Here is a 17,896-nt window from a genome sequence, read left to right on the forward strand (position 1 = left end):
CAGCACTTTCCTTTGCAGCTTCCCAGCTCCATTTGGAGAGAGACAGACAGAACTGTGTGCATAAATTGTGTGTGTGTGTGTGTAATGCAAAAAAGGCACATGTAATATAACGTGAAAGGAATCAGAGCTACACATTGCAGAAGAGAGGTAGCAGCAGAAGGGCTGCTATTTGGAGAAATTTGTCATGAGAGTTGTCATGCTCTCAGCTGAGAAGCTCAACGCTCTTTGAAAAATACTGATGTCGAAGCCAGATGCAGAAAATCCAACTCCTGAATATAGACATAAAAGATATGATGATGTTCTCATGTGTATAGCTGTAGAGGTACAATATCCTATAAATACATATGTATCTGGAGGAGCAAATATGTAAGGAAGGGAGAAGTATCCAATTTCAAAGTCTCAAAATAAAATTTGGAGGAGTGAAATGAAACTATGGAGAAAACATACCAACTCAAACCAAATGGTGTTTTGAAATAACATTAATGAGTTTAGCCAACGTGCAGGCTAAAGTGGGTCTCCATGATCAGAAAAATAATCTTCTTCTTTTGATAGAGTTCCCTCCCTCTCCCCTCTACACTGCTTGCCAAGGTTCATTCATCCTTCACTCAATGTAAGTTGAAATTTCAGACTGATTTTTTATTAAGTACAGACTCTCAAAAATGTAGTAAATAATCAAAGGAAGGGTTTTCAGGGTTAGGGATAACTCCTCTCCACGCACCTGAAATAATTACCAAACATACTCTCAAGTCCCTATTGAGGTGACACAAAGAACTCCTGAAAGCTTTCCCCTTGATAATAAGAATAGACAGAGGAATGGAGATAGGAAATACAACTTTACAAAAATATATATTGTACAATTTACCTGGAGAGGAAAGCAATATAGGAATGTGCAAAAGAGGTGGCATTCTCGGCAAGGCAAATTTTTACAATGGGGGAAGACATTACACTTTGGTAAGGGAAAACAAGTCCTGATTCCCCAAGAATTCACCTTTCTGGGTTGGAAGCAAGATCCAAATGTTTCCAGACAAGGGCATTTCTGTCTGTAGTCCTCTCACAGGGAAGTATTAAGAGAGAGAAGACAAATGAGCCTTTCCCTGCACGGATCAGCAAATTCAAATACAGCAGGCAGCCAAATACTGTCACACCATCCTGGCTCAAAAAGGGATTTTCAGCTCCAATGATGAAATTTGTTCCATTTGGAACTATCAAACAAAGTTTGGGCTCTGCTGCAGGGAAGGGCACTGTGAGCGATGGAAGCCGGGTAGCATAAAGCACGCCTACCAGGGAGTCTCAGAAGGAGAGGATATCACTTGATGGTGATGGCAGGTGACACTCGGATAGGGTTTCTCACTCTTTTATGCACATTTCTTAGACGCGCATGACATGCAAAGGGCGTGCAAACCAATAAATGGAAGAACTGCCAGGTACTTCACTTTAGGTTTGTTTTAACTTAAGCTCAGAACTAGATTCCCCAAAGGTCTATATCCTGGATTTTTACAGTTTTGTGTTTGTGTCCACCCATGGTTACTTCACACTCCACCAGGAAGCCTGACACCTGCTCTTCTCATCCGAAAATGGCCAGTGTTATCTAATTGAGGCTACATTATGAATATAAAACCAGTGTTTCTAAATCAAAGGAACAGTAGGCCTTGAAGCTTCTGGAAACCAACATTTGAAGAGGGAGAGGTCAAGAGAATTAACTCCAGGGGGGATTGGCTTGTAAGTGGACCACATGGCCCCCTTTATGCTGCACTTGTTTGGCCAAAAGAGGGATGAAGGAAGGACAGCCGTGCCATGTTTCAGGCCCAATGGGCAGACTCAGCCCTCCTGCAGCGGGGGCTTCTGACCCCCAGGCAGCATTAGGGCCTGCAGAATATCGGAGAGGGAGATGATGCCCTTCACCACGTTGTTTTCATCAACCACAACCAGCCGATGAACCTGTTGGTTACAGAAAGTTTTGTGAGGGCCTATTTTACACAATTAAGAATTTGGTGGCCATCCCATGATGACATCCTGATACAGTTGTCTAGATGAAGAAGGAATCTGGCACTTCAATAATCCCCCCCCCCCCCAGCTTTTCCCCACTTCCTTTCTTGGGCCATTCAAAAGCTTCCCAAGTTTTTTTGTGGAAATGAAGAGTCCCTTCCTTCAGAGAGGATGACTATGGTATTTCACCACAGTCACATAAAGACCAAATCTAAACTTGCTGGGATCCATGACTACTGCACAGTTTTAATATCTCAATTAAAGAGAGCGAGTAAAGCCATGCAGAGCCCAACTTTCAAAACAGCTGAAAGAACTGTATCTTATGAGTACCTCTGGCTCTATCTTGCCACAAAAACCTCCCCTTCCTATGTTGAATTATTAGCCAAATGACAGAAGGAGGGAATTGGATTTACCTCCGCCTCTACTAGTCTGTTGATTATTGTCTCCAAAGTCTCATGTTTGTAACACTTGAGCACACCCTCGAAGTACTGCGAACGATGCTGTAATGCCTTAGTCACTGTCACATCCAGATTATTGTAGGTTTTCTCTGCTGCCAGGTTCTGATGATAGAGAGAGAAGAAGGTGAGAAGATCTGGTGGCATAACTGGCCTTCACTGAGTCCAACATTTTTTCTCTCTCCACACACCTGTTTTGATGAGCTTGAATCTATCAAGTCTGCCCACTGTTTGCAAAGAGAAGATGCCTAAACCTAGTAAGTTTCTATTAAAAAGGATTAACTCCACTTCTCAGTTGTCACAGCAAATATTGCCATCATAGGAATAATATAAAATTGGCTGTCAGCTAATATTTGCACCACCACACTAGGTCATGTCATATTGAAATTTAAGAATTTTCTCCAGGGCTCTAAATGCAGAGGACAAAACAGTAAGCAGTGCAGCAAATCTCAGGTGATCTGAGCCACACGGTACAAATTAAATGGGGAGGGAACCATCATCAAACCCCCTCCCATTTTTTTTTCCTGGTTCCAGATACAATCATACCTCATCAGTTGGATTTACCTGAGTAAGGTACAAACCCACATACAGGTAGCCTTTGTTTAGCAACCACAATTGGGAAATTGTGTGGACTTTCGTGTGGAAAATCACATGACCGCAACTGTGCTTATGATTTTACTTCAGTTTTCCTTTTTCCCCACTCTCCCTGGTGCTGGGATAATCAGCAAGAAGGGAATTAATGCTTGTATTTACATTCATTGGAGAGGAAGGGATTACAAGAGAGTAAGCAGGCACACAATGGGGAATACACATAGAAAGGAATGCACTGGTACTAGCTGTTTCCTTTTGATGGGTTTCCCCATTGGCTACCTGCTTACTCTCTTGTAATCCCTTCCTCTCCAATCTTTCCACTCTGTGAAGGGAGGGAAGTAAAAAAATGGGTCAGGCATAGGAGAGATTGCCTAATGAGATTGCTTGCTTAAGCAATCTCTCCACTATGCGAGGGGGGGAAAAGAAAAAAAAGTGTCAGGCACAGGACGTGTACTAACTGACTGTAGCAGAGAGCACACGACTGAGGGACAGACACTGGGAAGGTTGTAAATGCATGTCTTGTTCACAAAGTTATTTTTTCAGCACCATCATAATTTCGAATGGTCGCTGCACAAGGCAGTCAATAAGCGAGGTCTATCTGTACAGCCAACTAAGACTATCTGATCTCTTGAACTCCTTGCCTTTAAACCATGGCAGTCCCATATGGTCATGGCTTCTATACCCAATATCGTATCAGCTTCCTCTCAGGACATGGATCTTCTCAAAATTAAATCTCCTATGTATTTTGAGGGCCTCAAACATATAAATTGTATACATAAATATCTGTCTGCTGACAAGGTCAGGCTCGCAAATTAATTAAATTTCCAAACTTAACTTTCATACTGTACTTAAGGTAGCATAATCTTAAGTTTGATAAGCTAAGAAGGTTTTTTTCTTTTTTTAAATGAGGAAACTGAGTAAGCCAAAAAGCACATTTTACTCTTATAATAAGCAAATATTAGCAGAAATACTCACAATGACATCAAACTTGGAGTAAATATCCACAACCCGGCCTGAAAAACAGAGAGAGAGCAAAGTTCAGTATTCCGCGTAACCTTCCAGCCTAAGATCAGGAAAAATATACTTAAGTTGGAAGGAACTGAGAGAAACTTCCTGCTACAATGCAGACCCATTAAGGATTTCATCACCTTTCCTCACGCACAGAACAAGATAGAAACTGGATACATTTGAAAACGTGCCCACTGTACTGTACTGGATCAGTGGTTTACAGCACCTCATAAATCAACCAACCCACACTCAAAAGAAAAATAATAATATGTGACCACTACGCAGGGACAAGAATACCCTTCTAATTTCCCATCCAGTACAATCAACACGAAAATGTATTACTAATACATCAGCCTGCCACGATATGGAACCCTCCAAATGTGTTAGTTGGAAATTTTACCACTTGAAGCTCCAGACAAGGGGAATTTGTGGGACATCGGATTACAGAATTTTATTATTTCAGAGAGAGTTCTTCAGTGATTGCCGTTTGTCTACAGCACACTCCACTAATAAAATGAGTAGCATTTGAACTCTGTTCCTCTGAAATGCCTTCATCTACTCCACAACGCTGCTTCTCACCTGAATCATCCACCACAGGCAATGCAGAGACCCGATGTTGTACAAAGATGCCCAACGCAACATAGACAGGCGTATTGGTATGGACCTTTGCAATGTTGTCGTAAGTACCAATCTTCAACTCCTCCAGGGTTTTAGACATGAATTCTGGCTTAGGGAACTCGGCAATCTGCGGGACAAGAGAGAGATTCTCATAGCAAGTTGAAGCTTTGTGGACGAAAGAAATAAAATGGCCTCTCACAGCTATACAAAAAGCAGTGGTCCACAGAAAGGGGACACACGACTCTCAGCAATGCATAACAGGAAAAGCCAAGTTGGCTTGCCCTGGGAAGTACTCACAAACAGCTTGAGGAATTTGAGGATGCGCTTGTGCGTCAGTATATACAGCGTGTTGCCAGAGTCAGGGTCAATGACAGGTAGCCGGTGGATCTTGTTTTGAATCAATGACGTCACGGCATCAAACAGGCTTTATAAGAGGAGGAGGAGGAGGAGCATATCAAAACTAAGAAGACCACTCAACTATCTGATTTATCCCCTTAATTCCACAAAGAAGGTCTCTAAAGCTCAGCTAGGGATGGGAGGCAGACATGGAAGGAGGCAAAAGAGATGCAGCTGGGATTCCTAGATCTATCCTCAAGTCTGAGAGAAGATCAGATCCCATGCAGGTAGCAAGAGTTTCTGGGATCTGCTCTAATTTGTATTCCATCCTCTTGCAAGACTTACAAGAAAAACACATAGATAGAAATCCTCCTCCCTCTAATATCTATCTACATGATAAGAGGCACAGAGATCTTCTGCTTCAGATTATTTATGTCACCCTCTCCCCTTTCTGAAGCTAAGAAGAGGACCATTATAGAGAGGGCCTTTTCAGTGGTGCCATCCCATGATGGGGCAGCAACTTGTTCGTTACTTATTTGTCTTTTTGTTGTTATCATTATTGTTGCAATAGCTGCCTGGGACAGAAAAGATTATTATGAAGTTTTATGGTTCAGAAACAGAAAAAAACCTTGGTTGATGTTGGATATTAAACACAAAGGAGAAGAGTGAGAAGAGTCATTTGCCCCTCTGCATCAAGCAGCAAAATGTCTTGGATAGGTCCTGCTGTGCAGCGAGAAGTTTGCCACTGTAAGAGATGTGCACGTATCTCTTAATTTAGCTTTTTTTCTTAAAGACAAATGATTTCATCTTTCAAAAGATTGAATGGCAAGAAGTGAAGCAAAGAAAAAACATGAAGGTGTGGTTGCAGACAGCTGTGGTTTCTGGTCCATGGTAGGTGGAGGTGGCAGTATGCTGCATTGCCACTGTATTCATTAAGTACCACAGCTTAATGTGAGGTGTAAGTGTGGGAGGGAGAGAAGGGAGAGGTATGGGAGGGAAAGGGGGAGTAACTAATAGCTACAGTTAAAGAGCTATTAGTATAAGAGTTTACAGAACAGTAACTACAGAAGAACTGAGTGGAACAATTAAGCAGGTGAGCCCTCCCAGTAGTATTTCCCCAGTCCTATGTAAGACAGAATCTTAATTTACAAAGGAAGACCCCAGATCTTTGGTACACATCATTCTAAATTTGCCCTGTTTATCTATTAAACATAGAGCTCTGAATACACAATCCTCGGTGCATTCATATAGGATAGTAACAATCATCACTCTTTTATAAAGAGTTGCAAAACTGAACTTCTGGCCTGATTTGACTGGCCTCCAGTCAAAGGAGATAACAGTCAAAATAGCTTGCCACAAGATACCCAAAGTACAAGAAGCAGGACCACATTAAGGCCAACTGATGATGTCCCTCGGCCCTTCCATTGCTTAACTGACAAGAATTAAGACTTAGTAGGTGCTGAAAACTAAAACTGAGTGTGGCAGTGAAAGAATTAAGAGCTTAATGGCTAGGGGAAAAACTCTGTAGTGTCCCCTTTCCCTTGGGGCCTAAGCACGTGCTTATTTTGGATAATGGTTAATCCAGGGCTGACAGGAGGTAATCCATAGACTAGGAATGATTGAAGGACTGACTAAACTAGCGATGGCTCCAGAAAACAAGGAGCATGCCGGATGAGGAGACTGGCAGTAAGCATTTCAGTGGCACTTCAAAAATGGAGAAACAAATTAGCACAACCCCATGTTGGTGGAGTCTCCTACCTGGCACTGGGTGAAATGCAGACCAATGGCTTGAAGGAGTCCTGCAAGTAGACTTCTGCATGAGAAAGGAAAGATCAGTTATTCAACTGTGTCCCTTTAGGAAGAAAGAAGAGAAAGGACACAAAGGCAACCTGGATGACCTGCTAGTCCCCCTGCTGGTGACAGCCAAAAGGTCCAAATTTGGGTGTACAATCAGACACCCAGGAGGGAAAAGAAGGGCTTTGCGAAATGCCAATATCTGGAAATACCCAACACATTCTTCCAAGGTTCTTCACCAGAAACACCCCATATTGTCTTTGCCCCATGATAATAACCCTTCTGTCCTTACCTCGCCATGTTTCAATCTTGTGCTCTTCCAGCTCATAAATCTGCACCTGGATACACAGGAAACAGTGCTAGGGCTAAGTACCACAAACAACACCCACACATGTGGGTCAGCGTGTGCTCTAGCTTGCTGAGGACAGAATTTAATCCTCCAGATACAGTAGATGCCAACCTGGCAGGATCAGGGACATGTTCCAACTGCGTAGGGCTCTGGCGCCAAAGCAGCCCTCTTCAACAGCTCTTGCAAGACAAGCCACAAGCTTTCCCAATCCACTTTTCATTGCCCCAGTTAGCAGACTGCTCATGTAACTAAGACATTTTGGCCACTCTGATCTACATCATGGACTGTGGGAGGTTAAGAAGTGAGTTTTCACTGCTATTGTATTTCAGTATTCCATGTAGTTTGATTTTTTTCCCCGTTATTTTCTCACCTTGTTTCCTTCCCTGGAAACCCTTGTATTGTCAAGGCTGGATGAAGTCCCATTAATAAACTACCATTTCCGAAATAAAACTCACTCTCTACACTAAATGTTTCACCCACATATTTTTTCCTTACAACCCAGAGTTAGAAACATACTCCTACAATACTCAGATTGGCAATATTTCATGGCTGTGTTAAAGACCTTGTTTCGACCAAGGGCTCCTTCAGTGAAGAAGGGAAGGGATGACCGTGCTCCAAGGTCACTTACCATGGCTGATTTATAGTAGCGATGAAGGATATTGATGAAGTCTGTGATTGTAAGCATTCCTGTGAGGGAAAAAAAGAGCTGTGAAGAGGTCACCCCAGGCAGTGGGAGGGGGAAGGCAGGGTAAGAAGACGAAGCAAGAAGGTCTTTACCAACAAAGCTTTGCTTTTTGCTGTCCCAGAGTGGAGCAGCCCGCACACCATTGGTCACCAGCGCAAAGAAGGCTTTCTTCACCTGCAAGCCAGACAAATACGGGGTTGTGACACGGCATCCATACACTTACTGAGAAAAAAGTTACAGCGGCTTCCCAAACCTGGTGCCCCTCCAAAGTCTTGGATTCCAGTTCCCATAATCCCTCAGCCAGCCTGCCCAAATCCAAGCTGTTTTGAGGACTACGGAAGTCAAAATCCATCCGTCTGGAAGGCATGGGATGGGAAAACCTCGAGTTAGAAGAAGGATAAGGACAAGAATATCACATTTTTCAAGAATTTCAGAGGAGCAGCTTTTGTCAAAGCTTTGGTGTTTACTTTGTCATCTGTGCAAAGGTGAAGCAGCACGCACAAAAGGTTGCAGGTGACAACTGCTGTGAAGAGCTTTTTATTTTGCATTTGTTTGGTTACTATCTAAATCCATCCCCAAATCCTGCTCTTATATATCAGTTTCCAAAATTTAACATTTCATTACTAATTTTATGAAAAACTTTATAAAAAGCAGCTTTTTAAAAGCAGTTTAGCAACTTTTGACCTAAATCACTCTATTTTTTTAATTTACTACCCAAGATTCTGCTTATCTTCTTGTTGATCATTTGTAAAGAACAATATTTTACGCATTTGTAAAGGACTGTTCTTGTTGTTCTAAGCATACACATATCTAAAGCAATCGGTAAGATCCTAGCAATAACCATAAGAGAAATGTAAAAAAAAAGTTGTTTATATATGTATCATTATCATTATACTGTCACCCTGACTATCTTATACAGTGGTACCTCGAGTTATGAACACCTCTGCTTACGAATTTTTCGTGTTATGACCAGCTCCGGCCCCAAAAATTTACCTCATGTTGCGAACCACCTCGAGTTACGAACCGGATCCGCGGCCATTTTCCCTCCCGTGACACGTGGTCGGCGGCCATTTTCCGCCCGACACATGGTCCGCGGCCATTTTCCGCCCCTGACACGTGATCCGCGGCCATTTTTCCGCCCCTGACACGTGGTCCGCGGCCATTTTTCCGCCCCTGACACGTGGTCCGCGGCCATTTTTCCGCCCCTGACACGTGGTCCGCGGCCATTTTTCCGCCCCTGACTCTCCCTCCAAGCAATAGCCGCCTCCCTGTCCTCCACGCCAGAACGGATTAATGGTAATTACATTGAACCTTATGGGAAAATTTGCCTCGTGTTGCAACCAATTCGAATTGCAACCAGAGTCACGGAACGGATTAAATTCGTAACTCGAGGTACCACTGTACCAAACAAACAAACCCCCCCCCCGCTTAAACGTGTCAGAAATGCTTTATAAATTCTCTCAACAGGAACAGGACAGGAGAGCATTTTTATATCCATCCCCCTTGGAGCGTGTGAGATACTTTAAAACAAAATTGGAGATGATCTCCCAATCAAGAATATTTTTATAGCATTAGAGTTTCTACCCCCTCTTCACTTCACGAGTTGTGATTAATTGGGACCACAGAAAGTACTACTGTTGAGAGGCCATAAAATCCGTAACAGTTTAAGAGACCTTTAATGGAGGAAAGGCCTATAGTCCTTTTGCTCCCAAACAGCCACATATTGTGATGGCTTAGGCACTGCACACACATGTGCACAGCTTTCCCTCGGTCTGCTCTTCTCTTTCTGGCAAACACACACTCTAACACACGCACACTCACATACATAGGTATACTGACATGCTTTTCCTGCCCTGACTCAGACTGTAGGATGATTATGTTCAAACCTCTGTTTCCTATAAGTTCCCCATGGGCTTTCAAACACAGATCAAACTGGTGGCAATTGATGCAGTCTAAGGATTCTCCCTGCAGAAGCAGAGAAAGACAGAACCCCAAGGGCAGAGACCCTGGCTGGGAACTTCTATCTGGGGACGGGATTGAGACGATTGGAGAAACAGGATGTCCTCTAATCTCATCTCATTTTGATGCTCCTGAGGCAGCCAAGGCTGTGGTGCTAACAATACAATGATGGTGATCTTGGTGGCATCAAAATACAGAGGAAATGAGGTCAGAACCTCTCACAGCAATTCTAATGAATGTTCTCAATCTAGAAAGATGGATCTTTTCTCTACTGATCAGGAGAAACACATGGAGCTCATTGGGGTTCAGGAGATTGTATGGAAAGCGGCTGATGGCCAGATGCACAACCTCTGTTCCCCAAGTTGTTAAGAAGTCCAGTCAATCCAAAGGACGAAAGCTTTAGGGAAGACAGATTTGTCTGTGAGGAACCTGCCCAAGCTATAGATGTGATAGGCTCCCTAACTGAAAGAAGTTTGGATTCACAGTGAATTGCAACAAGTGGATGTGTACATATCTCTTATCCCTGTTCAGTACAGGGGGACTTTTGGCCCTTCAGATGCTAGTAAACGAAAGCTCTGAGCAGCTCCTGTCAGTATGGTCAATGCTGAGCAGTGGTGGGAAATGTATTTCAGCAATATTTAAAGTTAAAGGAAACTAAGCAACTGGCCACTTTCTTCCATAATCTACTGAGAGTTTATGTCCACAACTTTGCACTCAAGCTGCCAGAGGTTCTCTGACTCTTGAGCATGTATTCTTCAATTAGAGGAAATGAAGGTTTATCCAGGAATCCCAACTCCCTAGAAAGCTACTGCTGCTCTGCCCATCCAACCAGGTTGCTACCCACCTGCAGAGATGTATCAAACACAACAAGCTTGGAACTTGTTGGAATGAGGTCATAACAGCGATGTGACTTCATGAAGCATGTGTAGATGCCATTGTTGGAATCGTCATCTGTTTGAGGAAGCAAATTTCAGAGACTATATATCTCTCAAAGTATAAGGAAGTTAAAAAAAAATGGTAAACTGGAAGTAGCCTATTCCTGGGACGGAAAACTCAAATCTCCATTACAGGAATTCCAATTCAATTGAGGGTAAGAAAAGGTGAACTTCAAGATATGCCTTAACAAAATAACATCCGAGCAGAAAAGTCTATGCTCCTAAGAAGCTTAAATATACCAAAAAAAACATCATACCATATCCATTCTATATGCTTTTAAACAAATCCGACCTATTAATATCAAGCAAATCTACATATTTTGTAAACCCACTGCTATTTTCTCAATTAAGGCTAATAACTTTCAGGGGAAGAAAAAACCAAAGTGAAGTTAATCCCAAGTGCTGCAAATTCAGTTCTGCCCTCCTTTAACTTTCATCAGAAATTTCCCCTTCAATTTCCAAAGTTATCTTCAATGCTGTAAGGAAGAAATTGGTTTGCAAAGTTAGAAAGTAAGTCACAGGCCACATTACCTGCCTCTGGACATTGGTGGACAAGCTTAACTCAGTAGGACAGACAAAAGTTTGCAAAAGTTAAGAGACAGTTGCAACAGAAACTGGATCTCCAAGCTCAGAATCCACCAATCTACTTGGCAAATTCCTAAGAGAAAGTAACCCTGACACCTGTTTTAAGTTTTTGTCTGAATCACTGCTTTTACTGTATTTTTGTAATCTGCCTACAGCTGTTAAGGGAGTGGATAGAATAAACATTTGCAGTAAACTACAAATTTACAAATTTGCAGGAAAATCTGCCAAAAACCAGTCTTTGTGCTTCACTCACCTTCTGATAAAGGCAGTTTTTTCTCCAATCCACCCTCAGGAATTGCACCCTAAGAAACAGAGAGAAAGAGATCAAGGAGATGCACTGTTTCAACATATAATTCCTGCAACATCTAATGACAATTGTTCCTTGAAATGTAATAAATAAGAATTAGGAACACCGATCAATTAAATAAATCTTACTAGCAATCATCTCTTGGTTCATTAATTGATTAAATCTAAAAGTATTTGCATATGAGGAGCTTTGGAAGTTTTGATAGAGATTTTAGTATATTAAAAGAGGATTGCTTCCCAAGACAGAGGGGGAACTGCCTTGTCAAAGCCAAATTGCATCACCTATTTTCCTAAGTATTTAAAAAATAATAATAAAAAAACAGCCCTATCTTGTTTGAAAAAAGAACACCTTTCAACTGTTTAAAAATACACTAACCTATTACCCTGATTAGCTAGCTACTGTACACAATCTAATCCTCATCCAAAATATCTGGAATGTCATTTCTTCTCACACACCAACCCACCTATAGCTGGAGACATAACCACAGAAAAATAACCTGAGCAGGTGGAGAAAAAGAAGAGGTACAGCATAGCTGGGCAGTGTTGCCATCAACCAAATCTGAAGTCTTATTCAGCTATAAATCTTATCTCACCGCTATTATTTAGCCTTATCTGTTTCACAGAAATACTATGATAACATAGAAAACAGAGATACATATACTCGCCATGCTTCTTGTAAACACTGATGAGAGTTCTACTAGAAGTTCATTCCCAGCAGCGGAGAGATAGAACTGTGTTCTCTATGGCTTGTTTCCTGTATCCCAGGAAAATGTTATTGTCTCCCCATAATTATCTGTGCCACTTCCAGGAATGACAAGATCCAGCTCTGAATACTTCCAAGCTGTGAAGCTGCTAGTACAGCTAACTCTTGATTTAATGCATATTAGTTAAGCAGATTTCAGATATAATGGACAAAATCTGTGTTGGGGAAAATTCAGAAGTACAGAGCCCAATACTGAGGAGAAGCAGCATATTTATTGCAACAATTGTTGGGTGCCTGCTTTACAAGAAAGAGGCACCCCAAACAATAGGAAAGCAAAGATTTTTATAGAAGTTGAGGGCTACAATTCTAGGGATCTGATTTTTGGAAAGCTAGGCAGGTCCTTGTCAGAACCTTGGGTTATTTCTATTGTTAGACAAAGTGGCCCTTTCAGGAGGACAGCAGAGCTGGAGAAACCCATTGCAAAGGAGATGGAATGTTGAGGTCATCAGCTGATGGAGGATGGAAGGTTGGGGTTTCTCAGCTTGTTACTACAATATGTTGCAATTCCCTTATTTGGCCTGCCTTGGGCTGTATTGTGAGTTGGTGAGGAGGCTTCTATTCTTTGGTTTAGTTGGGATTGCAGGGGGCTTTGCTGGGGGCATGGAAAGTCAGTCTGGATCTGGTAGCATTAGGCAACGAGAGGAGGTGGGCTTGACCCTGGTCAACTCTAAAAGACAGGGAAGAAAAGAGTGCAATCTCCATTTTGTTTGTTAAATTTATTTTATCCACTACAATGTGAATTTGGACTTCACTACAAACAACAAGCAATATCCACTGTTTGGTGAAGCACTTCCTGGAGTTTGAAGGATTTGAAGTCAGTGATTACCACCAAACCATAAAGAAAGTTGGTGAAGAAGCAGCACCTAAGGACAATGTCTTGCAGTGATTAGAAGATAAAAGCAATTCTTGATGAGAGAATAAGATAGACAAAGAGGTTATAGCCAGGGAGAAGGGAAATTAGCACGAGGAGGATGAGGAAGTAGAAATGACAACTCCCATGCTGAAGTGGTCAATGTTGAGATTCCATCCCATAACATGTTAGCTTTTATTATCTCATTCTGAAATCCAGCCTTATCACCCCTATTTCCTTGGTTTTAGGAGATACTGAGTAACACATTTGCAAGGTTCAATTAAAATTAGGAAATCATTTTCTTCAAGCTGATCAGTTGTCCAATATCATCATCACTGAAACCCAATGCAGCAAAACCAGTAAGATTTTCACAGGTACATGGATGTTTAGGGCTCAAAAAAATTCCACTTGTTATGTGATGGACATTTGGCTTTAACAAATATCCCTTTCTGTAACAGATATCCCTTCCCCCCAGTCAGTCCATTAAATTGTGGGTTCAGCATGTACTGGGCAGGCTGGTTATGTAGAGCACAAGAGGGCAAAGTTAATCTAAGTAGCCAAATCAAAAGCATTAGGGAATCTAAACACAACTCAAAGCTAACTGTTGTAGTCTGGGGTGGACAAGGGCCACACTTAACATTTTTTGTGTAGCAGAGCTGTAAAATCAGTGGTTGCCTACAGCATCACATGTAAGAAAAAGAAACAAAAAAGTTTTCCACATAATAACAAGATAAATTATCATGTATTTTGTAAATGGTTACTTATAAGCTGATTTCATTTCAGGGCTTAAAGCTGAAAATTTCAAGGATATTGGAGCTCAACATCCCTATGTGTGGTATAAATGCAGGTGTAAGTTCCAAAACGAATTACTGTTTATCTTTTCCTTTCAGTTTTATGTGACTGTATGTACTTAAGCAATTACCTTTTAGTTCTAACACGAATTATCTCAACCTCCCTCAATCTGAGATCCGCCAGATGTGTTAAGATCCCTACTCTATCAATTGCATTTCCAACATATCTGCAGACACTATAGTGGGGAATGCTGGATTAGCTTCAAACCCTATAGCCCAGCATGCAATCTCACACAGTGACTGAAGTATAAAGCTATCCCTTCTTTTCCCAATTCCAGTATTTTTACTGGATCTCAGCTAGTCTTCTAGAAACTGCTACCCTTCAGACATGATGGACTTGAAGTCATAAATTGAATTTACAAATTGTGCCACGCTCTAATGTGGTTTATTACTTTTGGCTTAACATAGGGACACTCCAACTGTACATCATGGCCCCCGGGAGGCCCATCAAACTAGATGATGATAATGTCTGTTACCTCTTCAACCTCTTCTCCAACTATGTGCACTGGATTGGCATTGCCTATTGATATAAATGTTTTCATTTATATTAATATACAAAGGCTGGCTTTTGTATTCTCTTCTTTTAGTTTCAACAGGAGATTCCTTAACTCTTCCTTGCTTCTAGTCATCAAGTGGTATCATCAACATATCTGAGGTTGTTAATGTTTCTTCAAGCAATTTTAATTTCAATGCCTATTGCTTCTCATGATATACTTTATATGTAAGTTAAATAAATAGGTTAACAGCATAAAACCTAGGCTCACTGCTTTCTCGATTTTGAAGTATTTGGTTGCTCCATATTCCATTCTAACTGCTGCTTCCTGGTCATCATACAAATTGTTCAATGGGCTGATGAGATGGCCTGGTACATTCATGCTTTTAAGGGCTATCCACAGTGTGTTGTGGTCTGTACAGTCAAAAGCCTTCACATAATCAATTAAGCAGAAATAAATATCCTTTTGACACTCCCTTGCCCTTCCATTATCTGTTGAGTGCTAGGAACAGTGGATCTCTTATGCCTCTGTGCCTCTTCTGAATCCAGCTGGTATGTCTGCTAATTCTCATTCCATGTGTTGTTGAAATTGGATTGCAAAATCCTGAGGATTATCTTAGGAGCATGTAAGATAAGTGCAAGTGTTCAGTAGTTTGAGCATTTCTTAACACTGCCCTTTTTGACACTGGAATACAGTATAAATCAATCTTTTCTAGTCCTCTGACAACTGCTGCATTTTCTATGTAAGCTTACAAACCACGTGCAGCACCTTGTAATATTTTAAACAATTCTTCTGGTATTTCATCAACATGCTGGTATCTTTCACCTGCAGCTTTGTTCTTAGCAATCTTTCCTAGGGCTCTAAAATGTCGGGCTCTAGCTCCATGTCCAAATTATGATATGCATCCTTGACTTGGGGATCCTTCTGTACAGTTCTTCTATATAATGGCAACATCTCTTCTTAATAGCATCCTCTCCCATAAATATTTGCAACGCTGTATTGGTATTAGACTACTACAAAGAGCATATATTCATAAATGTTAAATATGAAACACAAAGAGAGTGTGTCTCGAAAATAAAACCCAGATTTTTGCAATCTGCAGAAATTTATCCTTCCCATTAAAAATATGGTTTAAATTTGTTTGGTTTTTTTTTTAACTTACAATGAATAGTTTTATTTAATAACATTGAGAAGCCCTAGTATTGCTTTGCTTGACACTTAGATTAAAATGTAATTAAAGTAAGTGGGTATGATACTTTTGTTTAAAGAGACTGCCATACACTTTTACACATGAAAGCATGACCTCCTGATGTGATCAAGAATTGCTCTCTTTTTAAAAGTAGGCTGAATTACATATGCCATTAGCACTGCAAGACAGTGTCAAGTAACAAACCAACCTGATGGCCTGCCTCAGGATGAAAAGGGAAAAACATACACGTTTAGCATAAGTCATAAAGTCCCATCTCAGCCATCTGACAGCTTTAAGCAAGCCCCTCTTGCTTCAAGTTTCTCTAACTATACTAAGGGATAACTTTGACCTACAATACTGTATTTTCTAATAATTATCAGAAACATGGGGACAGTGTTTTTATCATTTAGGATTATGGCTGTGAAATTACACATACCCATGCAGATCTATATGCATTGGCTTTTGGAGATCACACTGCCAGAGTTACAGGGTTTTTTTCCATTTTATAGCTCATGCTGTAGCCTGTTCAAAACGTGACTTGCCCAAAGAAATTCAGGCCAAAAATCAAATCATTGCAAAACTATCCAGCAGAGTACTGACAACCAATGCAAAGCAAAATCTTTTTATGGCATTAATCTATTTTCCAAAAGAAGAGGTCTGTCATTCAGATCATTTATTAGAGTCACATCCTTCCTTTCATCCAGAAGCTCCACAGCATTTCCTCCTCCAATTTGTTCCCAAAATACAAGGTAGACTGTGAGAAAGTAGCTAGCCTCAGATCTCTCAAGTGAGCTGCCAAGGTTGGAACTGAACCTAAATCTTAGCCCATCATCTTAAATAATATATGGTACTGACCCACCACTTCAGAAGGCGCTGTAAAAATCCGGACGACCACTCATTTGCACGTGAACACTTATAGAAAAATCTCTGCTGTCCTCGAGTGGTCATCCTATTGCCTGCCCTCCAGACCTGCTAGCCCTACCCAACGCTATACAAAAGCGATATATTCACTATTAGACGTGCCAAGTTTATAATACCTATCTGGACCCAAACCCCAATAACCCCGATAAAACCTATACTGGGGTACCACAGGTTCTCCTTAAGGAAGAAGAGACTCTCAAAAGAAAAACAATCCGGTTTGGGGAGCAACTAAAACTCTCCCCCCGCCAGGCTCTACGACGTCTTTCACTTACCGCCTCCATGACCGTCGTCGCTGCCTCCCCGCGCCGGCCTCAGAGAAAGGGAGGCAGCTTCCCCGCTGTTGCCGCCCCAGCGTGAAACTCAACTTCCGCCTTGAGGCCCGACTGCCCTCAGTTCCGCCAATAACGGCGATCACGTGAGCGGAAGTGGGCGCAAGGAAGAGGAAGGAACGCTACCGCTTTGTGTGGAGACGTGGAGAGGTTGTCTTCGGCCGCCTCTATCATTTCGTGTCCCCGCGGCGCGGACAACTGCTCATTCACATTAAATCAGGATAAAGTGATGCGCACAACCGCGCCAGCAAAACCTGTCTTCCAGCTCATCTGAAAAGAAAACTAGTTTGCATACTGTGTTTTTTTTTCATACGATACAAACCTTGTATCGAAAAGGACTGTAGCCTTTTAGAGCTGTCCTACGCACGCCCATTAAAAAGATTCACTGGGAAGGATCTTAGTAACCATGCGTACAGGAGCGCAGCCTTACCTGCTATCGGTACTTCACATACCGTTTCTTATACTGTAATGATACTGTTAGGCTTCATTATCCCAGGGACGTAACGGGTGCCAAAAGCTAACACGAAAGTTTCCATATTCATTATAACTCTCAGCGCAGCAAGGAACTTTTTATAACTCTCGGTGCAGTAAAAGGGTGGGCAGACCGCTTGGTACCATGCATGTTGTTTAGCCGTCATTTCGAAGAAGGTCAGATAATAAAGTAGCTGTCATCCAAAAATAGCTGCCAGGTTTTAGCAACGCTCCGTTTTTTCCACCCTCCCGTACACATACAAATTTAGAATGACAATCACTGCCTTTAACTGACACTTCCGTTCTCCCTGCTTACTCCGCTGACTTCCAGCAGAAGCAGAGATCCGAAATGAAGCTGTTGCCAAGCCCGATCATCTCTGTCGAACTGGAACTCTCGTGTGTCCCATTATAATCCGACAGT

General features: G+C 41.7%; 1 protein-coding gene across 2 annotated transcripts; it reads right to left on the reverse strand.

Moving 5' to 3' along the window:
* Positions 1–611: 611 nt before the first annotated feature.
* Positions 612–17,399, reverse strand: PRKAG1 (protein kinase AMP-activated non-catalytic subunit gamma 1). 2 transcript variants are annotated; one of them, XM_007426084.4, is made up of 12 exons: positions 16,948–17,365; positions 11,555–11,603; positions 10,626–10,732; positions 7,915–7,996; positions 7,766–7,824; positions 7,081–7,126; positions 6,753–6,807; positions 4,956–5,082; positions 4,620–4,785; positions 4,008–4,045; positions 2,400–2,546; positions 612–1,938 (listed from the first exon to the last, which is right to left on the reverse strand). In XM_007426084.4, the coding sequence occupies exons 1-12, from the start codon at positions 16,954–16,956 to the stop codon at positions 1,819–1,821; spliced, it is 1,005 nt and encodes a 334-aa protein (XP_007426146.1). In that variant the 5' UTR covers positions 16,957–17,365; the 3' UTR covers positions 612–1,818. The 2 variants fall into 2 exon arrangements, with proteins under 2 accessions (XP_007426146.1, XP_025021101.1); XM_025165333.2 differs by having other exon boundaries at positions 7,766–7,996; positions 16,948–17,399.
* Between the last annotated feature and the right edge of the window lie 497 nt (positions 17,400–17,896).

The sequence above is a fragment of the Python bivittatus genome, unplaced genomic scaffold (genome assembly GCF_059951505.1).
Source record: "Python bivittatus isolate LINGU-HERP-01145 unplaced genomic scaffold, Pbiv_v1 ctg000220_np1212, whole genome shotgun sequence".
Lineage (NCBI taxonomy): Eukaryota > Metazoa > Chordata > Lepidosauria > Squamata > Pythonidae > Python > Python bivittatus.